The sequence below is a fragment of the Nilaparvata lugens genome, chromosome 3 (assembly GCF_014356525.2).
Source record: "Nilaparvata lugens isolate BPH chromosome 3, ASM1435652v1, whole genome shotgun sequence".
Lineage (NCBI taxonomy): Eukaryota > Metazoa > Arthropoda > Insecta > Hemiptera > Delphacidae > Nilaparvata > Nilaparvata lugens.
The window spans coordinates 39,285,339-39,310,042 of record NC_052506.1 but is presented as its reverse complement, the minus strand read 5'-3'; the positions used below and the strand labels follow the sequence as shown (position 1 = coordinate 39,310,042).

At 34.4% G+C, this 24,704-nt stretch overlaps 1 protein-coding gene across 2 annotated transcripts in view; it reads left to right on the top strand.

Annotated features, from left to right (window-relative positions):
* LOC111059739 overlaps window positions 1-23,766 on the top strand; it is a 110,917-nt gene extending 87,151 nt beyond the window's left edge. For both annotated transcript variants that reach the window (XM_022347369.2, XM_039423763.1), the window contains exons 3-8: window positions 15,944-16,118; window positions 17,568-17,725; window positions 19,118-19,231; window positions 20,165-20,305; window positions 21,153-21,287; window positions 22,795-23,766. In XM_022347369.2, coding sequence (XP_022203061.1) covers window positions 15,944-16,118; window positions 17,568-17,725; window positions 19,118-19,231; window positions 20,165-20,305; window positions 21,153-21,266 — 702 coding nt within the window. In that variant the 3' untranslated portion in view covers window positions 21,267-21,287; window positions 22,795-23,766. The remainder of the gene's footprint in view (window positions 1-15,943; window positions 16,119-17,567; window positions 17,726-19,117; window positions 19,232-20,164; window positions 20,306-21,152; window positions 21,288-22,794) is intronic.
* Window positions 23,767-24,704: the final 938 nt, after the last annotated feature.

Here is a 24,704-nt window from a genome sequence, read left to right as displayed (position 1 = left end):
GCCACTGATCAGACTAAGTAGTGTAGTGATAGTCTAGTAGTGGGGGCGAAGGTACTAAAAGAAGCTGGTTACACAGTAAAAAGGATGTAATCGAGTGTGTAAATAAGTAGATCGCAATGATAAGAGTTGCGCCGGCAGCTCACTGCAGTTCGATCCGAATTGTGTTTAATAATAGGGGATGGTCGGCGGGAGGGGGGATTGTTAGATTAATGCGGGTCTGCCTGCCTCCGAAAACGCCCACGAGGATATCCGCCCGGTCGGTCGGTCCAGGGGGGTCTGAGGGAGCAGAGCAGTCCAACTGAGAGAGACCTGAGAGGATGGCCGCTTCATTTACACGCTCATTAGCTGCGCATTCCGCAGCTTTCGTCTTCTTCTTCTTCTTCTTCTTCTTCTTCTTCTTCTCTTCTTCTTCTTCTTCTTCTTCTTCTTATTCTTATTCTCCTCAATATTTTCCTCTTCACCTTCTTCTTTGTCACGTCTACATCTTTTTCTGCTTCGTCTTCATTCTCCACATCTTTTCTTCCTCCTCAATATTCTTGTCAACTCCACTTCCTTTTCTTCTTGTTCCTCAACCCTTTTTCCTGTGTTTATCTTTGACCCTATCTTCATCATTCACTTTTATCTTTTTTCTACTACTCTACTATTCAATCATTCTCCATTTTCTCCTCTTTCTTCACTCTCCCTCATTCTCTCAGTCATTTTTCTACGTTTTTCGATCTTTTCATATTTCTTCTCTTCTCCTTCTCTCCTTTTCATCACTTTCTCTTCTCCTTCTGCTTTCCTCCTCTTATCTTCCCCTTCAACGTTTTTGCTCCTTCTTAATCTCGTTCTCCTTTTACTTCTCTTGGTGCATTTTCTTCGGCTGACATCTCTCCTATCCTGGAATGGAAGAAGAGGAATAGAAGCAGTGAGCGGTGCCCGTTCCAGACGAGCAGCTTCCGGACCAAACAGTTTTCAAACACGCACGCACGCTCGCACGCACGCATGCACCCCAAAACACAGGAAGACCACTATCATACTACTGTAATATTATACTGGAAGGAGGAAGAGGGTGATTGACTTCTATTAACTTCAAGAAAATCGTTATATAAAATGTATAGTTGTTATAACTTCAAAATTGTTTTAGAAGAAGTAATGAAAAATGTATGGTTTGTGGATGACACTATTGAATTTCTTCATGTAACATAAGATTATGAAGACAAGATAATAATCGCGAGAATAATAGATTGACTATTATTGTTTTGAGCTATTCAGCTGAAAATACACAGCAATTATTATAAATATGCTGCCAATTCATTCTAAGGTTGAGAAAACAGGATCTGGGGCTCAAATTTTCAAACCCTTTGTATTACTGTTTACCTAATATAATATATATACTGATTGGATATAACCTATATCCTTATTGGCCTAATTTACTTTTGTGTGCTATGAAATCCTATTCCATTCATATGTTACTTGTTATTATGTTACTTGATTGAATCAAACGTTATTCACATGAAATTGACCCGATTTGATTGTATGCAAATTGATTTAGTAACCGAATTAACAATGATTCGGATCAAAGTCAAGTTGTGCGAGTAATAGGCTACGTGGTTTTAGGAAAAGTACCGTACTCAAAAACTCTCAGCCGATATTATTCAACTGTTGTTTCAATAAATTGTCTAATTTCAATTTTCTTTCTATTTTACAGGTGAGACTTCATTGATTGAAATCGCGCTTCAGGTTAGATTTGTGGACTTTCCAAGAGGTAGGCCAGCTAAACTTTAATGATTACCCCAATTATTTCGTCTTTGTTTTTTTAATAGTTTTAGTAACTTGTGGAAAATAAGACATCCACAAATTGGAGCCAGCTCTTCATTGAAAGCGAGCGTGTGACTCCTAATTTTGTTTTCCTTTTTGGTGAAGTTGTGTTGTTGTGTTGTGAAGTTGTCGTTTCGAACGATTAAGCTTGGAACCGGGTGTGTCATTCATCCAAATAATCAGTAGGCCTACTGCTGGCTGTGCTAGCATAAATATTATCTTGTGTGGTCGCTAGGAAGTAACTAAGTGAGAGATAAACCAAATATAAAAATAAATAGGACCTGTTTACATAGAAATACTTCCGGGATTCCAGTTGAAAAAAGTATCTCAACTCAGGCGCTAAACTAAAACTTACGATTTGTGTTCCGTTACTAGTAGGCGTTTAAGAAAAACTGAGATCAAGCGATTAGTTAGGGTTTCATTGATAACACTATGTTAGAACCAGAAATTTCTTCTCATTCATTTCTCAGAACGATTTTCACACTACATATCAGAAATGCCGGATGCTTGATGATTAAAGCATTTTCATAGTAACACCATTTCCACGCTAATGTGATACGTGGTAATGTAAAAAAACATTAATGAAAAAGTGAAGAACTGGTTGAGAGAATTCAGTAGAGAAAAATATTTCCATGATGCTGAATATCAAATCCCTCAACATAATTGAGAAACTGGGTCTATCAAAACAATGTATGAAATTTAAATGTCTTTGGCAAGTCATTTAGTTTTAAAACAATTTAATTTTAAAATCTGTTTTTCAATCATCTGCACACAAAACACAAAACTGTGTTGCCAGGGATAGATAAATATTATTGAGGAAAAATGTATAATACTAGAATAAGCTCCACTTCAGTCTATCACTTTCCATCCAAATTAGATTCATCTCCATCCTTCTTGCTTCATCATTTTTTTTTCATTGTTCTTAAACAAAGAAGCTCTACATAGGACTACTCAATATAGGATTAAGAACAGAGTCCGCACTGAGTACACATTAATTTTACAAAGTGTCCTTTGAGTTCTGAGTGGAAACATTCTGATCATTCTCTTTATTAAATATAGTAAAATATTCACTATATATTTCTTAAAAGACATCACTTTCCTTATATTGGATACTGACAATTCAAAATTGGAAGCTTGCACTCTAGTACTGTCTTCAAATTGTATGTCTAGACTCCAGAGCCGAGAGAGTTGCGGCTGCGAACTAGTTTTGTTTCCCTTGCCGGCATCACATCAACACTTTGTTACTTTTTCAATTTCTCCATTGCCAGGAAAGCGATACCAGTTCGCTTTCTGTTGTAAAGGAAGACTTGAAATTGTGAAAAATAAAAAAGATGTGGATAAATTGCTGTTTTTCCGGCGTTGAGTCGTGACTGGAAGGCGATCAATCGGTCGAAGAGAACAACTCTACAACTTATTATCAAATGAACGCAGCAGACTGCATTCTATGGTCTAGGGCTGGCTGATCTCTCAACAACTGAAGAAGCGTCCACTTATCGCCTGTTAGCGTGGATGTGGACCCTCATCACGTGATCATTAAAACAACGCTTGTTCTGTTTAATCATTTTTACGCGTTTCTCATGGTTGGAATGCTGATTTCTGATTTGATAGCCTGTTCAAATGAAACTTCAGTATTAGCCTAATGTGTTGATGAACAGTAGAACCAGTAAGTTAGCACAAAATCTTAAAAAACATACCTGTAAGGAAAGGACGTAGTAGCATCTTAAAAAACATACCTGTAAGGAAAGGACGTAGTAGCAGATAATACAAGCTCAAACAACGCATCTTCAAAGGAGGATAATTATATAGTATTATCATAGAGAAACAATAGCGTAATAACCTTATGCTATCATTTCTCTATGGTATTATGGACTAAGCATAGCCTACAACAGCAAACAGAACATTTATATAATTATATCTAGATATGCAAATCGTTATCACTTCATATTTTATAATCTACTTTAAAGCTAATATTTTGCAAATTAGTGACAAAGGGTGAAGGAAAATGTGAAAGGATTGGGGAAAATTGTAAAAGGATGGCATATTTCAATGAGTTGGAATCATTCTGTGCTGTTCTTTATTAAAAGTGAGAATCCGACTAAAATGAGGTGTATATTGAATTAGTATTGCTCAGTAATATAATTTCAAATTTCTTGACTGTGGCCATGAAAAAATCTTCATTCCCATTATTAAATAATTTAATGAATTCTACATGATTCAAACTACTTTACAAGTCAGACTTCAATTTACGAATCAATGATGGTTGATTTGCGAATGATTTGGTCTCCTGCGAGGTTATTAAGTCAGTATATATCAACAACCGGTATTCTAACAAAAGTTATAATAGCCTCAACTCCATTGAGTTTAGGTATGATAATGAAGTTAGAAAGCACAAATGAGATTTTTGGTAGTAAAAGTTTCAAAATAATGAATTTCCTCGCATGTTTTTTTGGGTTGTTCACGGTGCAAGAACCAAGGGGCTAGCACGTCGTTGAGTTGTAGCTTATTTCCAGAGCTTTTGAAAACGTAAGAAGTGAGGGGACAGGCTATGTTGCTTACGAGAACCACGTTTTGCAGTGGCACTTGTGGGGGTGGAAGGCTTCCGGGCATCATTTGTGTAGGCTCTCGAAAAACAACGACCTCACTGGGGTGCAAACTGCAAACATTGGAGTCGAAGACCCTCTAGAGGCCTCCTACAGACTGCACTCACATCTTCACAACAGAAGCTTCTCTGAATAGGGCGTGCTTCCTATGCAAAACATCCAGAACGTAAGCCCCCAGTATGCAAACGATATCAAACTTGGAATGACTTCGAACAGAAAATAACAACTGTCTTTATAATTGAGTTGTATAGGAACTGGATAGTAATCTTTTTCTGATAAAAACAACATAATTTGATCTCTTCTTTCTCACTTTTTGAAGTTGAATGATTAACTTTGTAACATAAGAGTAGGGATTTTATAGGATAAGGGTAACTGTGGTTGAGAAGAGTTTTCAGCTCCATACCCCACTCGACTTTATTCTTGGCATTTGTATTGTTCAATTTCCCTTCAAGTTTTGAATAAAACGATTGGAAATTGTTAAATGAAAAATCGAGAAACTTGTATCTGCTGTTGTTACATTATCAATTCTTATAGTGTACTCGTTTGTACATGTTATATTTCTAAGTTATCGGTCAATTTACATTCATATTTCAAGTTTGAAGTTTGAATTGTTCTATTCTATTGCATAAACATGGATTCAAACTGTTGAGAACAATTTTTATGAATAACGTTTTTGACAACTCAACCTCACTTTGCTAATGAATTTTAGAACGCTTTTCATAAAATGGCCATTGCCTTCAATTCGAAATGCAATCTATTGGCCTGCAAGTGAACGTTAATATTGAAACATTGTTACTTCATAAATTAGTCCATCGAAATCATTTATGATTTTTTGAAACTATTTCGAGCATTTTCCATTTATTTTGATATCAGGAAGGCCAAAATAATTTCTGGAATGGAAATGAATTGCTTGGACTGCGTATAGGTGCATGATTGGCGATTTGCCAATGGAAACAGTCCACTGTCAACTTGATTCATCTTCAACGAAATATCCGGCCGCGATTTGTTTCAGCAAAGCACGTTTTTAGATCTGTCAGCTCAGGCATCAATCGTTGCTGCACATCTGTCCAAACTCCAGCTCCTGCGAATTGACATGAGATTGAACATCTCATCGTTTCCGAATGACGTTTGCGTCATTTCCAAATAACGATTATTTTGATCGCCAGTTTGAAAGCTGATTTCCTATTCGTATGGTTGGGGAAATTGTTCAGTCTCTAAATAACTAGAAGCTGAATTCAACTTCTGATAGACAATTCCATCAGAAGTTTTCCAGTGAATAGATTGTGATGTTGGAATTTTTATCTTTATTTCCTCAATTCGGTGGGGAATGATGATGTCATATTAGTTTCATTCCAGGTACAGGCTTGTATTAGAGATGGAAGGTTTCCATTTGTACACCTGCCAAGTTGATGTTCAGTTTTACTTATACGGTTTCCATTTTTATAACTAGCAGTTTAACTAAATTCAAATCGAATCATCTGCTTATTCTACAATTCTTAAAATTTTATATAATAATTGGTAAATTCTTACGTTATTTAAAATTGGATCACTCTCATAGTATCCTCCAGAGTGTTAGTATAGTCTACGTAACATGAGATGTTCCCGCTTCTGAGAAAGAGGTGCTCTCTCACAGACAGATTGATTGATGGAATTGGAAAAGAATGAGGCAATAAAATGTATTCAAGCACAGTTTGTGACTTGTGATGGGCCCAGGTCAGCGTAAGGACAGTAAACAACAGAGTGTGTCATGCTGAGCCGTGTATGGTCACCATATGTCCCCTATCTTTTTTATGTTGTCGAGGAATTTGAGTAGCCCCTCTTTTGATGACCGTCTCCCGACCCGTTGAGTGCGAGGAGGGGCATCCTGGATGCCTTGGCCCTTGTCTTCAAAGACAGGAAGAGGCAGTCATCGTGCTGCTAATTGACTATTAACTACCCACCATTAAGCAGAGCATAGCTAGCGTGTGCTTTGTGGTTAAATTGACAACAAAAAACTAACCGAAAAAGAGAGAATAACACAATAATTTTTATGAAAGTTTCAACTCATTGTATAATCTTGATCTTAAACATATAATTGTTTAATCTATCAACTTTTGGTGCTATAACAAACATTTCATTTATACTTTTATGTACAGTACATAGATATAATTTATTTTTTGAATGAATTATTTTGTACATTTATTAATTGTAAATGGATAATTTTTATCGGATATCTGTTCTTTGAATAAAGTTTATTCACTTCATAAAAATCAAAATAATTTATTCATTAAATAGAGAACACAGTTTTCGTTTTCTATGATAAAAATGTTATCTAGTAGTGGATATGAAGGCTCTTAGTTTCTTTTATTCTTTCTAGTATACTTGTCTTATATTAATATTTCCTATAGTAAACTTATACTTCATCTATTTATAGCCTACTTAGTTGTATAATAGTTGGTGGCCACCCAAAAAGTGAAGGAAATTCAGTCAGGAGATTCCTCACAAAGCCACCCCGTCTGTTTTAGTTAGAAGACTCTCCCCTAACTAAATCAAAATAGAGCATTGTTATTGTAGATGCAAATTCAAAGATCCCTTTTGAAGTTCGCTTGTTTCCATCGAAAATGCTTTGATGTTAAAGTTCGATGACACTTGAACTGTCAACACCTTCCCGGGACGGTAATGTGAAATCTTTGTTTTTATATTCATAACCTTTGGAGCAATGAAAAATGAACAGAATACCACTAAACTATGTTTATATTATATCGAAACGGCCTATCTTCGAACTTTCCTCTCCATAATTTTATCATTTGGTCGGTTAAGTGTCGTTGATAAAACGGTTTCATACTTCCTTCCGGCAGAAATAAAAATCTCAACAAGTCTAAAATTAGTCTCTCGAATAATTTTTTATTCTCAGGACGAGTTGGTGTTTAGATTTCTTACTACTGATATTTAGATAACTAGTTGTGCACATGATTTTGAAATTTTCTCAACCTGTTCCCACTTTTCTATCTTTTCTCTTGCTCTATGTTTAGTAGGAATAAAATATTTATAATTAATATGATAAAAGCATACAACCTGATATTGGGTGAGAATAATCCTCATTACATAATTACATTTTCATCTGCTGTAGTCTAATGGTTTTCTAATGGTATTCAGAAAACAACAATAATAAATTAACGGTGAAAATGTTTAAACATGAAAATAATCTGGAAACAAACATGAAAAAATATTTTTACCAAACTGAGCGTTGAAAATTAAAATTTCAACGTTCAAAGGTTGACAACATCGACAACAACGTACTCACTTTGAACGGTTATCCCATTTGAAACTGTCTCCCATGTCATTAAACTTCTCCCGTTAAGCAAAGTGCTATTTTCTTTTAAAAAATGAAGCTTCATTGTGCTGAATTCCGATTGGGAAAATTCTAGTAATTTATTGGTCTTACTTCCGAGTTACTACTTGCATAGACGAATACTGCAATGGTATCGGCATCTTTTCTTTCTGCTACAGGCTAGAAATAGGAAAACTGATAACAATAGTACAGTAAATGCACAAACCTAAACATTCTTCTAAATTTGCCTGGAATCCAATAGTTTTTTCTGTCTGATTTTCACAGCTGTCATGTACAAAGTCTAGTGGAATAGCGTGGGGGTAATTCCTGTTCAATAAACAAACGAGACCATTTCACTTTACTGCCAGTTGTTCTTGTTCTGAAGTACGCAGTTAACACGATGCATTTGTTGGATTCTCTATTTTTGGAATTGGTGCGACATGAAGCAAGAAGGTGATTGGAAAAAGCAAATGGAGCGAGCGAGAAGAAAAAATAAAGCTGCTGTAATTGAAATTGTTTTCGTCCGGGTTGCGTTTGTTTTGAAAACAGGAGCGCCAGCCACTGGATGGGAAATATTTTTAAATAACAGGAAACGTGTGAGAGTGTGTGTGTTTGAACGTTCCTTTCGACCGGTCTATCATTCTGCCAGTCAATCAAAATCCGCCCGCCATACAATCACGCCTCCGTACTTTCAAATGCAACTTGTATTACATGGCTGGGTATGTGTTTGCCAGTATCCATTCATTGTACTGTGCTGCATTCTCTATCTCTATTCTGCATTGTTTGCAAGGCGCAAATAGATACAGTATTCCCTACTCCCACACGCTTCAAAACAACAGAATCTAATTAAATTCTATCTTCTCTGAATATTGGAAGTACAACTGCATTCAAAATTATGATTTGATTGCAAAAACAAGAAACTTATTTTGAAATTTCATCTATATAAATTCAGAGGATTCATTGTGAACGTTTTAGCTATATTAACTCATTTTCTTTAAAAATGAATTTGTTTTCATAGAGAAAAATTGTAATAAATTGTTGAAAAGAGTCCCTAGAAAAGAAATTGTTATCATATCAATATTTTCAGAATTCGGTGGCGTTAACGTTTTTCGCTCCTAATGGAAATTCGTAAGAATTGTATTAGGTTTAGACTTGAGACTGTTCACTACATGAATCATACACTCTTATTAGCATACTTTTGAAAAAGATGAAATGCAATTCAAAATTCTTCGACGAAATTTGCAACCAACGAAAAGTTTCGGCGTCAGAGGTACGACCGAAGTATTGTGAAATCTGCCTGCCTTATATCATTGAACTAAGTGCAGCACTTTATCAAACAGAACTGGCCTTGTTCTGTTCTCTCGTGGTCTGCATCTTGTCCCTCAAAAATCCCCCTTCTCACAGCTTTCAACAGTATGCATGATCTCATCCTTTTAGGGATAATAGGTCATACATCGATCAAAACTCGAACGGCTGCAAAACGGAGTGGGTTTTTAAACTGGCACATTGCTAATATAATTTACGACCTTCGCGTCTGAGTGTTTGAAAAGCTTTAATGCAAAGGAAAGTTATGGCTTCGTATCAGTTGATTATGCACAGTGAAAGTCATTGTATTCGACAATAATCTGCTTGTGCCACAACTCGAACTTTGAGCTACTCAATCTTGCATTGTAAAATGATTTCCAGTCCTGTTTTGAATGTTCAAAATTATAGACTGGTCAAAATCACAATAAATTTATCTTACTCGTACAATCGTAGTAGCTCGTAATATGTAGTGAGCTCTTCTAAGTTAATGATCAAAATATAATGTTTCATTTTCAATCAACAACTAACGCTAATATGCGTTCCACTATAATGTTTGATAGCTGATACACTAGAAAACATATTTTCTGGTCTTTCATGCATCAAATTGATTGATAACTCGTTCAACACAAGTTCAAAACTAAATTATAAATATTCTTACTCTCGAATACGAGCACTCTCTCCAATACCATGATAGCTCATTCTGAACATGTATTTAGTTTGATGGTTTGCCATACGGTACATAACTTCAAAGCATACAAGAGTAAGAACCTCCATTCCAAGTGAAAGCGTCTTGAAATGAGTGTGATCATAAGTTATCTCATATCTCTGACTTGATGAAATATTGGTGTCCTGACCCCTAGGAGCTGCAGGCCTGTGAGTACTCTGACATGAATGTCAACAACATAACAACTGCTGTACCCCAATGGCAATAGATTACAGCGTGTTTGGACGGCAATGTGACAACCCTATTTTCGAACCGATCTAAATGGGAATTGAGTGATTGAACGCGTGTTTCGCGAGGCGTGAACCTGGAGGATGGAGGGAAATGGAAAATTGGGCATCTACCACGCTTTAGTATTCACGGCCCCTTGCCATAAATATTTCAAAGATAGGAGGAGCATCACCAATGATTGGTAAGGATGCGTAGGAGCAGAAGAAGAAAAAGATTGTGGTGAAGTGCAAGAGTCTGTGATGAGAAAGAGTAGGCGGTGGTAAAGGAGGAAGAGGAGGAGGAGGAGTGAGAGGTGTGAGTCAGCTACAAACACGTGTGTAGTTTGTTACACGTGTTATGTGCTCATCCAATGGTGCACTTCAGGCCCCAACCAACTGGGGTCAGGTCTCCCCCAAGATTTAGCCGTGCATCCCCAATATACTACAAGCACTTACTTGATAATTGAATTTATTTTTATACACCGTTGCCCGCTCTTCAAAATAGGAAGGCCAGCTGGTGAATGTTTATAACTTACAGGGAACAAGAAAGGTCGGTCCCCTCTATTCTGAAAATAAATTATTTTCCTTGTAAGTCATTTTGGTATTTGTTACAGTGAACAATACTTCAGAAAAATTTCGGATACAGTACATCACATTTCCAGCCATTAATTAATAATTAGAATCACAATATTTTCAACATTATTATCATTTCCTTGTCACAAGTAGAGATTTTAGCGTTGACAGTATTATTGGAAGCAATAATACTATATATTCCGTGGAATAGTGCTGAAATACTTAGATTATCGAATACTACAGTTAAGGTTGTCTTTGTCTAAGAAGACGACAAGTTTTTAAAAAGAAATTTTATTCACTGAATCGTCAGACATCACCCCGACGTTCAGAGTTGAAGAACGAAAACGGACTAAGCACGGCGCGCAGGCCCCTAATTGGTTTTATTGAATGCTAATACTGACTAAAAGCTTACTACTACTAGCACACCTATAACTTACGTTTATAAACACTGTATTATAACATTTGTAGATGCTTTTATTGATTTGATTAGTTCTTTCAAATTTCTGTGAAGGAGTTCAAAGTATGTAATAGCATTTGAGTCCGTTGAAATGCTCAATTAAGCTGACATTCAATTAACGACAGCAAATAAGGTCTATGGTTGATGGTGTAACATAATATGACTTATTTTTGATGTGCCTAGCCGGATGGCGTGCATGCAAAACTCTAAACAATAGTTTGCAGCACATGCTCCTTCGTCCGTTGAAATGGCCCAGGTCCCTTGTCGGTTATTATCACCAACATGTACGTGCTAACAACAAAAAGCCACATTTAATTATCATTATAATCGTCACGACAAAATTCTAATTACCTTGGCGCAGGTGGATACACGATCACAACTCCACGTCGACATGTTCTCTATTCTGATAAATTCCCCCTATTTCAATTATTCTGATTTGTACATGGAATTGGAAAGGGTTAAGGTAGGCTAGCTATGAATGCATTAAATCACCTGCTCTTTTGTTGTTCCTCTGCTTGGACGGACAAGAATAATAGAGTAAATGAAATGAGGAGGAGGCAAAGGAGGTCAGCTATAAAATAGGAGGTCTTTTATTAAGTGGAGGAACTTAAGAACGCGTGCTGACAGAACACAGTTCACAGGACGCAGGACACTCGACACTACTTGACATGCAAAGCAGGCTTCAGCTGTTGCTGTCACTGGACGCTGTTTACTGTCTGTTTTTTCCTCAGATTGGGAGACAGCTGATCCCTCAGGATTATGAATAATTTTAGGTAGTATTTTTCTTATTGGTAGCCTACAATAGCTTTGTGTAATCTCACAGCACACAAATAGTTTCATTTTTGTTGTAGAGAGGCTTTCCATCATTCTAGAGGTTAGGCTATTATCAAATTTACATTTTTCATTTTTTCAAAAACCACAATACAATGGTGAGGCTGAACTATGCAAGGTTTATCATATAAGTTATTGTTTAAAATAATCATTTTGTAGAACTATTTCAAATATTTGATCTCGAGATGAGATGTGATCATCTCTAGATGGATAGAGAGCTATTATTTTACTGATCTGGGAGTCATATCATTTTTTTAATAATATAGAGAACTTCGTTTCGAGAGAGTTCCGAGAATCATCATAACTCTCTTATTGATAAGAAGAGTTTCTCATAGAATAATGTGCTTCGCTTCACTCACAATAATCAGTCATATAATATGCCTCATATTCAATTGTCTTCATGGTTGAAATTTGAGAATGTTGTGGTATATGGCTACATCTAAAATTCTTCGAATAACCACAATTGAATACTTTCCAGGATTCATATTTAAATTATTTCTAAGCGCCAAATGGATGTCAAGTTAACACCTAGTATGTTCTTCACATGTGTTATGGGTGTGAGCAGGATGATAGATAGCAGATGTCATATTCAACGAAAGGAGCCGACGTTATATGAGCAGAAGCAGCCGCTCTTCCTTTAATTTCTGCACAAACTCAGGCAGGGATCAGCTCGTCACCAGAGTTTACGTTGGTTTTACACTGAAACAAGGGATGGAAGGTCTTGCCTGCTGGCTGCAGGGATTAGGGATCGGGGAACAGAAGGGCGGAAGTGCTGTAGAAACAACCTTGTCCCTAGAAAAGGACGGTCGGTGCTGGTTGTCTATCCTTGTTTCTTATTCATTTGAGAACAGACAACATAACACCCGCGTCCGAGGATCCTGATGAAAAGACAGGAAATGCGGCTGCATTGAGGAGGTTCGTGTTGAGCACGTGTTCGAGAGGAGTCTCACTGACGCACATATTGCTCCCATTACCCTGTTCACTTTCCTTCCCGGCCAGGATGTCGAGGATCATGCTGTATCCTTCCAAATCCTCGGCGAATGTCTACAAAGCTCATTGGACTCGACTTACTACGAAACTAGGTCGACATCACTAATCAGTAGGATTACCGACCACGAAACAAGAGAATTTGAAACACACAGAAACTTTGTCAGAGCAAAGGACATGTATTCGGTTGTAATGTTCTGATTGGAAGAACCTTGTCTTTTCATAAAAAATGTTTGTCTTCTTGAATTATTTTTAATCCTTTTTTTAAATTGATTGTTGTATTCTTATAATAAAAAAGCGTATTTAACTAAATTGCGATAAGCATATTGTACCTACTCCATTGCTAAAGTGATATTATAGCCTACATGGGAAGTGAAAGATACTCACAATATCAATCTATAATGAATCAATTATTTGATTAATTTTAATAGAATCTGGATTAATTACTATGTAAAAATGAATACCCTGCATTATACTTATGAAAGGTGATGTATATGAAACTGAGGTTATACCTTCATACTGATCTAGAATTAAGTATGATCTAGCTCAAGAATCCTTGTAAAAAGGATTCCGAAAAGGAAAATACAATTATGGTAGCCTACTTGTAAGAGTAATATTTCATTGGAGTCTGAAAAATTAATTATTCATAATTCAAAATGTAAGGTATTTTATTAAACTAACCTATTGAAGAATGATCTAGATGTTATGATATGATTAGATCTTGATCAATGATATTATTACTGGCAGCACTAGACGATTACACTGTACTCTTCTTTCAACTTGTTCACTTGTAATGAAAAATCCCAGTTTTCAAGTTGAAACTCAACTGTCAAGGTTACACGAAATACATCAGGAGGAGCTCAAGCATGAAAGCTGGAAAAATAGAAGACGCTTTTACTGCTTTTGAGTGCCCAGCAGACCTCATCCTCATCCAGCTATTTACCACACTTTAGAGAAGCTTTTAAACTTAGAATATATCCAATAGATCGCCTATATTAGATTATTCAAATTTTGAATGTTAATACTTGTTTTCTCGTAAAAATTGGAATTGAAATTATCTTTATTCTTCTTCTTAGAAAGTAGGCCACTTTTCATATTCGATGGTAACTGTAGGAAAAATTTAATGTGAAATACGTGTGCAAAGTTCCTCTGCTGCACTCAAGAAACAATTCCGCCCTCGCCTACGGCTCGTGCGTAAACGTTTCTTTCGTAAAAACAATATACAAGTACATATACAAAACTTGAAGAAGGTTCCTCACATGGGCAAAGCCTGTGTGCGAGGAACGAGTTCCCTACAATTCCATATACTTAAATATACAATGATACAATACAATTGAAAAACAAAACAATTATTTCAACCAATAATAAGCACTAAACCATAACATATTACCAAAATAACAGGAACAGAGCAATAATAATATTATTAATTACACGATATATTACTTACAGACGTAAAATGATAATGGTATTAGGATACAACAAGAAATTAAACCTAAAAGAGACATTCCAAACACACAAAATCCCTCAACACACCCTACACATTAAATTTCGTATAAATTCATTTAAACTTCCCTATTTATATATTTTATTTTCATTTTTATTCATATTATATATTAATTTTTAATATTATTGTATACTTATCACACTACTCGACTACTATCGATCAGAATAAATTGATACTATATAATTCTCCATTTCCTCACGATTCACACTAAGTATCCATTTGTTGACCCCCTTCACAAGTAAAAGATTTATAGAAACGCTGAAGTGGTAAATTTTATGTGTTATTTTTTAATTTGTATTTTTTTAAATTTTATGTGTTATTGTGTTATAGGCATAAGATAGAATTTTTTTTATCTATTTCATAATTATTGTATTGAGGTCCCTTCTAATTTCCTTATTCATTATCATAATTTTTTAATAATGATGATTTATCAGATAATATGATATAGCATTGTAGTAATTCATATTCTAGGATGTGGAGAAGAGACTTTTTGAGTGTTTCGGATAAAGGTCCTCAAGCTCATACTACTCAGATCAAAAGCTTTGTTTGTTTTGATACCAACGATTATAACCGTCAGCTAAATCGGCCTGATGGAAGTCAATGAAAATCAACTGCTTGATGAAACATCAGCCGTAGAGAGAAGGGACAACGGACAAAGGAATCGTCTTTATTCATGTATAAATGATGAACGAAACACTGAAAACAAACACTTGCATTCCTTTGATCGACAGCACAGTAGCAGCTTCTGGAGAAAGTGAGAGCGAAGCAAGGTCGTTCTGCCGCCAGTGAGCGGAAGGAAGAGGAGTGTCCTGACTCCTCAACCAGAGGAAGGAACACAGAGAAAAGTCATTTTCCTTCTTCGTCTTGTCTTTCTCCTACCCATCACGGTCTAGGGACAGGAGCAGCTCGACGATAAGGAATTTTTATAAAAAACCGTCGGCTTTGACGAATGAGAAGAGAGCGACGTGAGAGAAAATCCATTAGCCAAGGATCTACAACCGAACTTCACACGGTCTCTTTGCCAAGTCGGACGAAAAGCTCACTGGATTCTTCTCTGGACAAAGTCCAACAATATGTGATGAAAATGACAAGCAACAAAAACCAAATTTATAATAATTTCCAAATTTGTTATAACTTAATAGTGTGACAGTAGGCAAGGGGCGTTATAATATTTTCTCGAAAGTTATCCTCAATTCAGTACCTCAAATCCAGGGTAGCGGATAATTCAATATTTGATTCAGAATCAAATCAATATTTTTTGTCACTATTCAAGAAGGGAAATTCTTCTAGGAGTATCACGGTTGTTTCACGTCGATTGATTCGTTTAGGGCAAAGTAAAATCCCTGTTGTCTTTTTATTTAGGGCTACTTTTAATATAACGAAAATGGCATTAATGTCTGAAACATGTTGTGACAAAATCATTTGAAATGGTACTGACATTTGTATTCTTATCAATATAGAATCCCTGTTTCATTTTACAACATACCCCTTGAATGTAGCATGAATTTCATGCTTGTTTTTGGAACTCAAAATTAAATTGCAACATTAATAATGCACTTGATTGATGAGTTTGATTAATTAATTAATTTAATGCACTTGAATAATTAAACTTGATTAATGCAACATTTTCGTTTGTTGTGTTTCAGACAATCAAGGTGTACGCGAAATGCCTGAGGCCGGACATAGAGTACAAGACGCTGAGCATTTCGTTTCAGACGACTTGTCGCGAAGTGGTGAACCAGCTGCTCAGCAAGTACAGAATGCGCCATCGCGACCCAAACCTATTCTATCTCACCATGGAGGTCAATGTCAGGAGCACTGGTAAGTCCACAGCATCAATCCTCCACTATACAATATTCTATGTGCATAATGAATAATGAAAACTAGAAACCAATGTCTTTTGGAAAGAATGTCCACAATAGTTGGAAAGCCGTTCAAGTTTCCGTATCATTGGCTTCCTGTAATTAATATTTAAAAATTAGCCTAAGGTATTGTGACATCAGTCTTAAAATTTGAGTAAAATTGAAAATCTCCGTCAATTTATAAATGGATAAATGATGTTGTTTCCCATGACGAAACACTAAATAATAACTTTGTTGTAGTCTAGAGCCTGTGTTTTGACGCAAATATTGAAAAAACACTAAATTTTTTATGAAAAATGAGCTTCATCAGAGCTGGGTCTCTGTGGCCGATGAAGCTCCTCCTTAGGAGTCATATGCATTCCTCATTTCTCAAAAAAAGTGTTTTTCATATTTACCTAGAAACACAGTGTCTATGTCTATCTATGTCTAGATTACAATAAAAAAAATATTGATTAAAAATGAACTGTCTTAATTTGTAAAATTTTACAGAAAATAAGTTTGATCAATATAGAAAAAATAGACTTAGTAGATCTAAATTTTTATGGAATTTTCTCGAATGATTTAAATATTGTACATTCAAACTACCTAATATTTGCATAATGCGAATGTATCTTATTCAAATTATATAAAAAACGAACAAACGGATAATTTTGCAACGAGATTATTTTTTAGATTCTATTTCTGATTCTTAGCATGAGTTGAATGAATGTTTGAGTTACATGATTTATACGGAGTGTTCTGAAAAAAGGTGCCCGTAAGTCAGGGCCTGATTCCTCACATCAAAAGTGGAAAAAGTTCTAATTAGCATAGGTCCGAAAATGCTTGTTTACCAAGTTATACAGGGTGAAAGATTTCATCTGAATTTCTGTGCCCCTGCTGAAACGAAGCCCTACGGGTATTTGTTGGCAGTTAATTAAGATGTACAATTTAGCGTACTTTGTGTAAAATGAGCTGAGAAATTGAATAAAACCGTTTCCATACCTGTAGCTACAGTAATTTTCAAGATATGTGACGAAATACGTGAAACTTGGTCCCGAAAAACAAGTTCCTTTAAGGTTTGAAGCAGATTTACTATGTTAAATGTATAATAAACACAAAATATTTGTTTCCAGAACTTGTAGAAAATTCATTTTCGGAGAGGAAGATAAGTTATAATAGACAAACGCAACCTTAAAAAATAATCCTCAATCACATACAAAACGCATGAAAAATAGAGAGCTTGAAAGATTTTGTCTATTTTGTATACAGAAAATTTCGCACTTATTTCTACTAAAAAAAGCTTTCACATATTTCCAAGTTTTTATTTTCCGCTTATTTCCAACCCATTATCAATGAATTTTCAAGCTCATTCAATTTTTCTCGCCTATTTCGAATGTTTTATTGATAATTGTGTTTGTTATGTTTGCAGGGTCTGTCGAAGGAGGAGCGACTGTGGTGCTGGACCTGGACGATGAGGCACGCCCGGCCGCCCTGCAGTCTTGCCACCCCAAGGGCGAGTCGCGCTTCTCGCTGCAAACTCACCCTGGCGGCCTCGTCAAGATTTATGACAGCGTGCTCATGCCAGGGGTCAGTTACATTAGCATTCTCCCTCCATTCACTCCACACTCAACTATAATATCAAGAATATCATATATACATTATATACTTCAACAGATCATTTGCTAAGTCGGTCCATAAATAAATAGCACATTGAGTTATTGACACATGTCGATATTGTCTAATTGATAATACTAATTTCTGTGATATTTATGGCTAAATTTCTGTGATTTCAGTGTTTCTGTGAAGCACTGTGGGCTTCAATATGATTCTCATTGTATCAAATTGAAATATATTTTTATCAATCTTATTTCAATATTAACCCAGTTAGCGCAGCTAACATTAATCAAGGATTCATTTTGAAAATCAGCTTTCATCATCACGATTACTGTAGAGTAGATGGATTGTTGAAGACCTTATTCACGCTTCATTTAATCTTGGGAATTCCAGCTTACATCTTCAATTTGCTGTCTGATTAATGTTTCGAGCTAGTTACTGTAATTTCTCTCTTCAGAACTCAATCGAGTTATTTCTTCAACAAAACGTTTCTGGAGCACAATTCGAGGAGATCAAAAACTAATGAAGTTTGTTACGTTATGAAGAACAATATTGTAGAACATTATTCTCATAATCTGCTAATCCAAGTTAGGAATATTACTCTAAACTAGATTATGACGCAATATTATTTTACAATGTGATGCAGTTTGCAATTTTGCAAGGTACAGATCAAGCAATCTAGATTGTCTAAAAAATGCTCATCACCACAAATCTTCATTTTTCTATTGTTATTCATTTTTCATTATATCTATTGTCAAATTCCAATTGCAAGCAGCAAAATAGTAATTAAATGCACAATACACGTTTATCTTAAATAATATAATAATTGATTTCTTTAGAACCACATTTTCACCGCAATTGTTTCACCTCACTAGTCTTAGGCTACTAGATGTCCAGAACAGGAAAAATAAAAGTTATTCTTATTAATATCCATTATTCAATTCTGATACAGTATTATAGAATTTTAATAATAATTTAATAATATGCATTATCATGTTAGCAGTCATTTGAGGAAAATTTTAAAAGTGATAATAATAGCTTACCATTGCAAACTGATATATGATGAATTCATACATCCAATATATGCCCATATAATATAATGGCTTTACTCATTTGCTTTTACACGTATTTGGATCTAATGTTAATAATAGACTCAATGTTATAATAATGATGACATTTATTTGAATAAGTCTTAAAAACTCTATACAAATTGTATTTAATTACTTCTCATCTGTAGATTTTTGAATAGTTTATTGAAAAACTGAAATAGCATTTTTAAATAAAATTTGGTTGAAGAAAATACAGTTAGATCAATACATTTGATTCAATAGTATCCAACAAATTAATAAATTGTATTTTTTCCAGTCTCAATACAAGAGTTTGCAGATCTCTAACCGCACAACAGTGGACGAGCTGATCCAAATCCTTCTGAACTGCTACAACAGCAAGGAGAGAGTGGAACAGTTCTCCTTGTATGAGGTAAGCTTGTTGCATGCCATTTACTGAGTCATTTTGTATTACTAGTAACAAGTAGCATCCTTGAACTAATCAAGTTCGAAAACTACCATTATTGGTATTCAACTATTTTTCTCTCAGTGTGAAAGTCAGTAAATAGTTGAGTCTGAAACATTCTAAAAAAATATTTTCAAGAATATGAATAATAATTATTGTTGTGTTTGTGTTGTTGCAAGAACTATGTGATACAAGTGCATGAGTAATTGGATTCGTCGTTGTTATTATTATTTACTCAACTATTATCTACTTGACAGAAGTCTTCCTGATCCTTACCAATAATATAAAATCAATCATATTCATTTATCTCATTTATTATGTGACAATTGGAAAAATAATTTCAATTATTTCTGAGAACTTTCACGCTTCCACCACCTACTTATCTTTTGAAACAAAAAAGTTTCTAGCATGTCGAAAATTTCATGTTTTCTGCTCGACATTGACGAACATAATCATTAATTAAAAATTAACTATTGGTCATATAAAAATGATCCAGACACCAAAAGAAAGGAGACATTCTCCCCGTAAATTTGATATAAAATTATTACGCATTACAACGTCCCATGATTCTGAGAGAAGTGATATTCAGAAGAAAAACAAATCTTCACGATGTTTCCAATTTTATAATAAAAATTAAATTTCCTTTCAATCCTTCAACCCTGAAACTTTTTAGCACTACTAGGATATGAGGGATGATATTTTACTTACAATTCTGACGTTGAATTGGAAATTTGAGAAAGTTGCAATTTTACACGATTTGGCAACCCTGTAATTTCTTCGGATGGAGGGCCAAGCCTCAACTTGTTTTACACAGACTATAAAATCCTAATTACAGTTTCATTTTTATACTAATTATTTCTTCTAATTTGATTTATATTTCACAAATTTATTTTGATTTAGGTGTGCGAGAGCCAGGAATACCAAAGGAAATTGCATCCGGATGACAGTCCGCTACATGTGCAGCAGTGCTGGTCTTCCTCTCACAAGTTCCACTTTCTCATCAGAAGGAACAGGGACTACAGACCACCACGCTTGAACAAAGTCAGTACCATTATTTATTCAATGATCAAATAAAGTAAACTTTTATCTTATATTTATATTGTGTGAGATTCAAATTTTGAAACAACTATTTATAATTTAATTATTGTTTTCAATTTTTCAAAACACAAAATCATTCTACTAGCTCAACTTCGACAGAAACTCACCACGCTGTTTATAGAGACGTTGTAGAATTATAGTTCCAAAATGGAATTAGAGGAAAAATACTGGATATTATTGTGTTCTATTTAATCAATTTAGAAAACATCCTTCCATTTGTTTTGGTAATAAAATTACTCTTTTAAATCAAGATGTAAGATTAAGAATAATTTCAAAGGTTTATAAAAACCACAGATTCTAAGAGATGGAGGGAACCCAAAAAAATATAGAATCATATATAGCTTTGATCAATAGTACTTTGGAACTATTTTCTATTTTTATGTAGTCTATGGTATAACTTGACTAAATAGATACAGTCCTATAAATCTATTCAGACCAACCATCAATAATTTAGCGTACACTGCAATGAGAAAGCATCGGAATGGAGCACGAATGTACAATTTATATTAATCATATTCATGACTGATATGGTTTTATCGATTCATGATAATGATCTATTTTTTAAACATTTTTCTCTGATAATAAGATATTTTAACTGAAATGTTTTTTATCGATTCATGTTGATGATCTAATTATTTTCAACACTTTTCTCTGATAAGTAATTCCATAGAACATTTTTATTGGGATTTCCTCCTAAATTTCAGTGAGTATTAAAATCAATTCAAATTATCAAATTTATGAAATATCCAATCGCAGGTCAGTTTTTAATGGCTTTTTAATGATTTTGCAGGCACCGTGGACACCTGAGATGTCCATCATACCACGCTTATCACGCATGTCACTGTCTCGCTCCGCTGAGCCAACCACCTCCTACTCTCAATATGAAAACTATTTCTACATTTAAATTATCTCGCTTGTAGCCCTGGTAAGTCACCCCGTCTATCCTTTCTACACGCACAATCGTTTACCATGTATAGCAATATATTTTAATTAAAATCACAGATTCAAAGAGATGGAGTGAACCCAAAAAAATATAGAATCATATATAGCTTTGATCAATAGTACTTTGGAACTATTTTCTATTTTCATGTAGTCTATGGTATAACTTGACTAAATAGATACAGTCCTATAAATCTATTCAGACCAACCATCAATAATTTAGCGTACACTGCAATGAGAAAGCATCGGAATGGAGCACGAATGTACAATTTATATTAATCATATTCATGACTGATATGGTTTTATCGATTCATGATAATGATCTATTTTTTAAACATTTTTCTCTGATAATAAGATATTTTAACTGAAATGTTTTTTATCGATTCATGTTGATGATCTAATTATTTTCAACACTTTTCTCTGATAAGTTATTCCATAGAACATTTTTATTGGGATTTCCTCCTAAATTTCAGTGAGTATTAAAATCAATTCAAATTATCAAATTTATGAAATATCCAATCGCAGGTCAGTTTTTAATGGCTTTTTAATGATTTTGCAGGCACCGTGGACACCTGAGATGTCCATCATACCACGCTTATCACGCATGTCACTGTCTCGCTCCGCTGAGCCAACCACCTCCTACTCTCAATATGAAAACTATTTCTACATTTAAATTATCTCGCTTGTAGCCCTGGTAAGTCACCCCGTCTATCCTTTCTACACGCACAATCGTTTACCATGTATAGCAATATATTTTAATTAAAATTTACACTAAGAACAGAGATATTACGGTATGGAATTCTCCATATTGAGGTAAAATATAGGAACTGATAATATCCTTTTTATTTCACCTTAATATTTTAATATTAAGTTGCAGAGGATTCTAAAAAGAATTATTATCTCAATTACAATATTGGTTGTCTTTGTGACGACACAGCTCGTTATTGCTGAGCAATCGAATTCTATTTAAGAATAATTCCTCATTTGCGATTTCTTGCTTGTCTGGCCTCTGATTGCTGAATCAATTCAGCTATAGATTTTTCCATTTGCTTTGGTAAAGCATTGAATAGTCATCGATTTGTTCAATTGACACTACTTATACACTGATAGCATGCGAAAACTTTCCAAGTCCTGATAAATGAATAGACAAGTAGTAAAAATGACTTGTAATGGCTTATGAATAGGTAGGCACCGTAACGTGAACAGTAATAGAACCTCATTCAAAATGATTAAGGACAATATTTCAGTAAATACAAAAACTGTGCACAAGATGAATATATTAATTCTACAGTGTTTCATGATACAATCAGGGTATAGAATCAAATAATTTTACACTCAAGGACTGACGAATAATGAAGTCAGTGACGGGTGTTCAACGTTTTATTACAGTTTCATAATAGTTTTTTATTCATTTAAATGTGTGCTTGATATTATTTTAAATTTAAACTTGTGCAACATTTTTGTTAACACAGTTTTGTTTCTTTCATTTACAGATATGCTATCTAGTTATATGTTGGCTGTGAATGAACATTGTGCGCCAAGCATCGCATCAACCCAGTCAACGTAGCTGCAACATAATCCACGTATAACACGTTTCTTATATGTATTACCACGTGATTCCTCTCCATTCACCGCCCCTCCCCCCACCAACCACCACAATGATGTTTGTCAATTGTCAAATGCCAATCAATCTCTCATCTTATCTACGTTTTCTCTCCATCTTGAAAGGATTTTCTCTGTCTCTCCACTCTCATTAATTTGAACTTCTCAATTATTGCTCCTAACACCACTTGGAGCAAAATGAGTACCCAATGTAATTGATGGGCAATCTTTTGAAAGGTATTATAGCTATAAAGAATAAATAAGAATTATTATATGTCTCTCTTTATGAATTCACTATAGTAATTAATAATTCACTCGATTTGTTTTTGTTTGAATTTGAAGACTTCAAAATCTGGTACGGTGTATAGAAGGATTTTATTAGAACGAAAAAGGTAATTTTTAATTTTTTGACAATATTATGTTTATGGACGCTCTCGGTGTCTGGATACTATTCAAAAACTAAATTTGAAAAATTGTAGTTCAATAAGTCAAAGCAGGAAAATCATACCTGAATATTTAATTTGTATTATAACACAAATTTAAACATTACTACAACCGTACTATAAGAATATGGTAATTGTAAACCGTACTAGTGCATCATTCATAATGCAAGTTGATCATTAAAGAGATTTTATTTTTTGACATACATTTTTCATGGGACCAATATTGCGTTGAGTTTTCTGGGATTTCTTAAAAATATATTTACATAATAAGTGTCTTTGTCATGTTTCACAGTTGTTATTCCTTATAGCAGGCTCAATTTTCTTCAAGACACAATTTTGAACGATATTCCAAAAAAAAATTCATTTTATGGACTCTGTAAGTATGATTTCGTTAAATTAAAATTTTCTGTATGAGTTACAGTATGTGTTATATGCTTGATTGATAACTTTCTGTTTTGCATGTAGAAATGGAAATCTTCAATTTCTAGATAATAAATATTGTTCTAGGTGTGTAAATTTCTTAGTTTAGTTGGCATACATTGTACTACAGAGTTCGGCATTAAAACCCGATGGAGTTTTAAATTGAATAATACCAATAATATTAATGGAGTTATTCTGTTGAAACAATTAATCTTGAAACAAATTAAGAATTGTATGAGATCGAATTAAACTGTCATCTCTCTGCCCGCTCTGTAACATGGGATTGTTTTCTACATGATTCTCAGTCGAACTCTGTATTAGTTACCATACGCAGATTAGTTAATTGCTTTTGTATGAAAATGTAGAATATTCATGTATAATCTGTTTTACTCAGATAAACGATGGATATGTAGGTATATATTTTCATGACATATGAAACTAAATCTTCTCAGTTACTATATTTCTATTTAGATAGGGGTTGTTCAAATAGGAGCTGTGTGGTGTGTGATGAAGTGTTCAAAACAATAATAGGGATATCGTCAGTTCAAGTAAGTGTTATCTAACATTATCATATGAATAGACCACACCACATATCATTATTTATGATCTTCTTTGGAATGGTTTTCAGTTTTATTGTTATGTTCTCTTCTGTCATTTTTTATTGTAATGTTTCAGATTTTTGTACAATAGTTAAGTACAACTTCAATTTCAAAGTAAGTCTTTTTTCAAGGTTGAGTTCCAAATTTCACAACTTTATTGTATCAATATTATTATTTGAGCAATCTATTTTGTGCAATTATTCGTGGGAGAAGTATAATTCAATTTTGCAGATTTTATCTTCAATGAAAAAACAGAAATCAGAATTGTTGGTACACCTCCTTGATTAAGAGAATTTGTTTGTTGAGATGTATAATCATGATTTGCTTACACACCTGAAG